Source organism: Acanthisitta chloris, unplaced genomic scaffold, assembly GCF_000695815.1.
Source record: "Acanthisitta chloris isolate BGI_N310 unplaced genomic scaffold, ASM69581v1 scaffold2463, whole genome shotgun sequence".
Classification (NCBI taxonomy): Eukaryota; Metazoa; Chordata; class Aves; order Passeriformes; family Acanthisittidae; genus Acanthisitta; species Acanthisitta chloris.
Genome location: NW_008664192.1, coordinates 1 through 5796, shown reverse-complemented (window position 1 = coordinate 5796; position 5796 = coordinate 1). Strand labels below are relative to the sequence as shown.

The 5796-nt window shown below is 45.2% G+C and overlaps 1 protein-coding gene across 1 annotated transcript; it reads right to left on the bottom strand.

The window, feature by feature from the left end:
- Positions 1-2469: 2469 nt before the first annotated feature.
- Positions 2470-3555, bottom strand: GPR52 (G protein-coupled receptor 52). Its single transcript, XM_009071234.1, has one exon. It carries the CDS (start codon positions 3553-3555, stop codon positions 2470-2472), a length of 1086 nt encoding a protein of 361 aa, XP_009069482.1.
- Positions 3556-5796: the final 2241 nt, after the last annotated feature.

Genomic DNA, 5796 nt, shown 5'->3' with positions numbered 1-5796 from the left:
GACAACTCCACTTGCAGGCAAAAAAGCTCCAAGTTGCTGCACGAGCTCCACGTGCTGAGGTCACACAACAGGGTTCAACTAAGGCACAATCAGCACAAATGAGTCAGCTCAGGTGTTTCTACATGTCTGTACTTACAGTCCTGTGCTCACAAGGCATCTGCTACCTCCAGGATGGGTTTAATCAACGTTAGCTCGATCTCAAGCATTTTCTAGAACTTTCCTTCAATTTCCAAAGGTCCTATAGAAACTCATCAGCAGAAAAGCCAATAAAAACCAGCAGAGGTAAGCAGCCAGCACTGGAGCACAGCTACAAAACGACTTTACTGGTGTGAAACCAGCCCTGGGAGTGGTGAGAAATGAGATATTTCGTTGCTCCTTGCCTAACTCTCGCACGCTAAGGGCCCTCTAAGCGTGAAACAATGACCAGCAACGACAAAACAGAGCGAATCCAAGTGGTGCCTGTAAGAAGAGACAGTTCCACAACCTTACAGAGCAGCAAGCAGCCAAAGGAGCCTTCCAAAATAAACAGCAACCTGCCAAAAGAAGGCAGCAGCCACGTTCCTGCAGACACGGAGCATCACAAGATCCGTGCAAGGATACGACTCGTTTTTCCCTAATAGCTCCTAGAGCTGATTGTCAGCAGCAGCTCAGCTCCAGGAATGTTTCAAGTCATACTTGGATCTGCTTTGAAGACTCTGCAGTGCTAGAAACCAGTACACAAACGTTTCAGACAGCAAGTAAGCAGCTTTGAGGTTTGGATTTGAAATCGTTCACTCGAGTCCTAACCCGAAAGGACTTTCCCAGAGAACAGAGAGTAACATCAGGGAACTAACGCCAAGGCTGGGTTTGATAGACATCATACTACTTTATTCCATTCTTTCAGCTTTCTTACAGGTTTAAAAAAGAATGTACAGGGGTTCAGAACCACCTCAACAGAACAAAGAGTACAGGGTTAAGGGACTCTAGAGTCGAACCACCCGTGTGCAGACGTGGTCAGCTTCCATTACAAAAGGTCATAGGCACAGTCTTTACATATGCGTTTTGGTGAAAGAAGGAGTAATAGTGCAGTGCTGAAAGGCACCAACAATCAATGATTGGGCCCTTTTTAAAAGCCAATAACCATCTAAGGAAACGACATTTGGTTGAAGATGAGATTTTAACTATTGTATTGACTGGCATGCATCTGAACCCCTGGCAATTGATTACACAGACCTAATGTGTGCCCTTGCAAAATCTGACAGATTTCATCACAGGACCTGAAAGTCAGTTCAGTACAAAAGGAAACAGTGAAGCTCTTGGCCTGTATTAACACTAAACTGTCTCGTTCACCTCCTCCTCCAACACTTGTCTAACAAACAGCTCTTCGACAACTGCACAGAAAGATTTCTCTTAAAGCAAGTGTCTTTTTTTTTTTTCATCCCGTAGCATTGACCTATTCCGTGTGCTATGAAAACATTAGGCACAGACCACAATTAAACCTTTTCTCCTGGAAAAAAAAAAGAATACAGTATGTGCAAGCGAGGTTCACACAACGGACTGACAGCTACAACAGTAAAGCTCTTGAGAGTTCCCAAAGAAATGGGTTGGTTAGGTTTAATTTTCCAAGCAGTGCTGCACACTGCTGTGTGCCATTATCCTATCTGCATGAGCAGGATCTGTGGAGCCAATAAAGGAAAAGCTTTAGTACACCCTAAGGGGCACTACACCGACACCGTGTGCTGGTTGAACAGGGCCGAGAGGATGAGGAGTGAAGAAGTCACTGTACTCAGCCCCAGGAAGGGCTACTGCTTTCTGCAGGAAGAAAACTCAGTCTGCCTCGTAGGTGCCCCTCAAACTACCCCACTTGGATGGAATCTAGGGATGCAGAGCATGGAAAAAAAGGGGAGATGAGAGGGAGAGCTGCTGTGGAAGTTGTGCCAAAACGTGCCGGTTTCTCCCAAAGCATCATGCCCAGGGGAGGGTTAATGCATTGTTTGTACAACTGAAAATTGCACCAGATGTGAGCAGAGACAGAGCTGATTATTAATCTGCAATAACTACTACAGTCCTCAGGTATATGATTTACGGGCAGCCACTGCCTGTGGTGCTGATTGCTTCCTCTTAAATATATTGAAATTCAGAAGGCTACAGTATATTCTGACACAGAGACAGTAGGACAGCTCGTCTACGGGGGGGGAACAGAAGGTAGTGACTAGCTTATTCATTTTATGAGGAACCTCCTCTGCTGTGGTAGTTACTTCACGCCCTTTGGAAGATTTTTAGTTCTGACTTTCTCCGTCGTCTCTGTCGCATCGCTCTCCTCACCATGTCACAGGAGCTACAGTCAGGTTCAGCGACCCCTTTTCCTTCTCCTCCATCCCTTTCAAGCTCACTCTAACATCACGGCAAGCTGCTCAAGTAAACACTTCTCTCTGGCAAGTTTCCAGACACAGCAAATACTATCAAAACTCCAGGTCGTGCCAGTTCCCTTCAAATGGAGCAGGAATTAGCCCGTTTCCTCGGCTTAGGGTCCCGCACGTCCCTGTCTTTTAAACACATACAAGATGAACATATCGTCTCCGAGAGCCTCCGCAGTCCCAGCCTGAAAACGCTGTTGGAGAGGCTATAGATCACACAGTTGCAGAAACTATTGCTTATAGCAAGCCACGTCGTTAAGAAGGAGAGCGCGGGGTTTTCCAAGATCCTAGAGCTCTCCAGCAGGAAGTATATGATATAAGGGAGCCAGAGCACGTAGAACACACTGGTGATCCGGAACAGGACCATGGCATAGCGGCGGTCGGGGCTGTGCCCGGTGTCCCCAGCAGCATCCACCTCGTGGCTGGGGAAGCGCGCGCGCCGCTCGTTTATCTCTTTGGTGTGCTGCCGGCAGATTTTAAAGATGTGGAAGTAGGTGAAGCATATGACAAAGGCAGCAGGAGCGTACAGTAAGCACACGATAAAGCCAGTGAAATAGGCGTTAGTTAGCCAGGAGGTAGCACACCACTCAAAAATATCTCCATGGTAACCAGGTTTTCCCCAACCGAAAAAGGAAGGCAAGAAGATGAGGCAAGAGTAGATCCAGATGAGAATGATGCAGATTCTCAAGCGACAAGGTGTGACCAGCTGGTTATAGGAGAGAGGCTTGGTGATAGCCAGATAGCGATCCACGCTGATGCAAGCCAGACAGGCCATGGAGACGCTTTTGAGCACAGAGATGATGTATCCGAACACCTGACAAGTCAAGGACTCGTGGACACCTGTCGAGTAGTGCAGCAGGGACAAAGTAGGAACCAAGCAGCTGACTCCAACGAAAAGATCAGCATAGGCCATGGTCTGGATGAAGTAGCTGGTGGTGTAATGGTGCAGGAGTGGAGCACAGTGGAAAACAAATATCACAGTTAAGTTACCCGCAATGATCAGAAAGGTTAGCAAGACAATAACGACTGTCTCAAGGATACAGATGTCAACTGCATTGTAGTGACCGAATCCAAGAGGGCAGGAGAGGTGCTCAGATATGTTCATAACACTACTGCTCATATTCAGAGTCCTCCATTCAATCCATCGGGACTGGTTCATGCTTTGTGCTTAGGTATCACAGTTAAGTTACCCGCAATGATCAGAAAGGTTAGCAAGACAATAACGACTGTCTCAAGGATACAGATGTCAACTGCATTGTAGTGACCGAATCCAAGAGGGCAGGAGAGGTGCTCAGATATGTTCATAACACTACTGCTCATATTCAGAGTCCTCCATTCAATCCATCGGGACTGGTTCATGCTTTGTGCTTAGGGTGCAATCTGATTTTTTTTCTGAACAGCAGCTAAGCTCTGCTTCAGCCTCTCACAGTCTCTCTCTGCAGACACTGCCAGTGCTTACATGGGAGGGATTACAGTCCCATAGCTGTTGATGCCTCCTCAGCATCAGTGCATCACCTCTGGCACACCTTAGCTTTAAGGAAAGAAAGAAAGAAAAGAAAAGAAAAACAAAAGCCAGAAAGAGAAAGGCCACTGATCAGCTCCTCCAGTGCTCTTGACCCATCTTTAGCAAACACAAGGCACTTCTAAAAACAAACAGGTACCCAGAAATACAGAAATAGGAACTGACAAAAGAGACACATTCATTTCCCAGGGAAGGAGGTGCCGGGGAGGGGAGGGGGGGAAATCTCTGCTTATTTTCCTGAGAAAGTCCTTTACTTTGGAATATACTGGGGAGAGAGGAAGGAAGGGAAGAAGGAACCTCAGTACAGCTCAGGTTTCCTGGACCAGCAGTTAGTGGAGATAATCTTTATAATGTCTCAGTTTAAATCACAGACTGATTGGAGACTAAAGCAAAAAGTTCATCCTCTAATGCTGTCTTTTGTGGCTCCGTTCAGGAGGTGGCACTCCGTCTGATCCATGCTATTCATTGGAAAGGTAAGGAAAACATTTTTGTCAAGGTTAATTCCAATAGACTCACCACTGTTTGGGTATGAATAATGAATTTTATTTGGAGGGAGACGGGTGGGGGACGAGGCAGATTTGTCCTCTGACTCCCAAGAAAGAAAACATACATCTCACATACAATGAGGAAGATTGTGTCTAGTCACTTAAAAATTAAAATAATTTAAGAATAAAATTTGGAGACTTATGTCAATATTCACAGTTCCTTCATACAGTTATAGTCCATTACAGTTATTAATGCCAGAACCATAATTCAATGTCCCCACAGACAAAACAAATCCTCTTGAATTTAATTTCAGCAATGGCAATTTTAAAATCATCATCTTTGGAAACTCTGCCATTATCTGCTACAGTGGATCAGTACCCAGGAGTTCATAGGCATATCCATGATATTGCTCACCTCTGTAGCAACACCTGAATCATTTCACAAACCCCCACACAAGGAGCTCAGAAACTTCCATCTGCATTCTGCCGGGAAGCTAATGAAATGCTGATTTGACTAGAAAAGCTGCCATTGTTTACTACTCCGTTATTCTGTTATTCAGCTTCATCTTCTCAGGGGTTTAGGGTTTCTGTACTTATTAGATGATCAGCATAATAAATAGGTGCTTTAAAGAAAACGTTCTTCTAATTGCAGGACATTACCTTGTTTGTTTTATTCACACTTATGGAGAGAGCAAAGGTGAGAAGAAAGCATCTTCTGTGCTCAGTTTTAAGTAAATGCTTGATTAGTTCACAATCATTAGGCAGGTAATTAATTGTATACAATCTTGGTTTCTGAAAGGCCCCTAAAACGTTAAAAGCATCTTTAATCCTAGAGTTCCTGAGACTAGAAGACTGGCAGTGAAAATAAATGAATCCACACAAAATGATCTCCAAGGTCATTCAGATATTACGCCGGCATTGGCTTTAAGTCTCTTTAAAAGTACCAGGAGCTCTCTGATGTTTTTGATAGTCCTTGCTGTGTCTTCAGGAGGAATTTCAGACACTAGAAAAGCCAAACCTTCAATTCTGTCGCAGCACTTTGAGAGAAATCATTCTTTTTTTGGAGTTAATTTCCTGCCGTGCATCGCCACGCTGTACACAAAGTCCTTTAGCTCTCACAACATCCCAGAATATTTCCGGCTATCCGTTCCCTTTGTCTACAAGCCACAGAGCACGTCAAAAAAAAAATAATCACTACTTTCTCCAATCCCCTGTTTTAAAGCAAGAGAGCAAGCTTTCTCACCTACAGCATCCTCACCATGCCGAACTGCTTGGCAGGGGAGTCCTGTTACCGTGGTGCGGCTGGAGCGTCTGTCGCTATTTCCCTGCTTCCCCCGTGAGATGATTGCCTGCACCTGAGGCTGCTCCTCCTCCTCCTCCTCCTTTCCCTCCT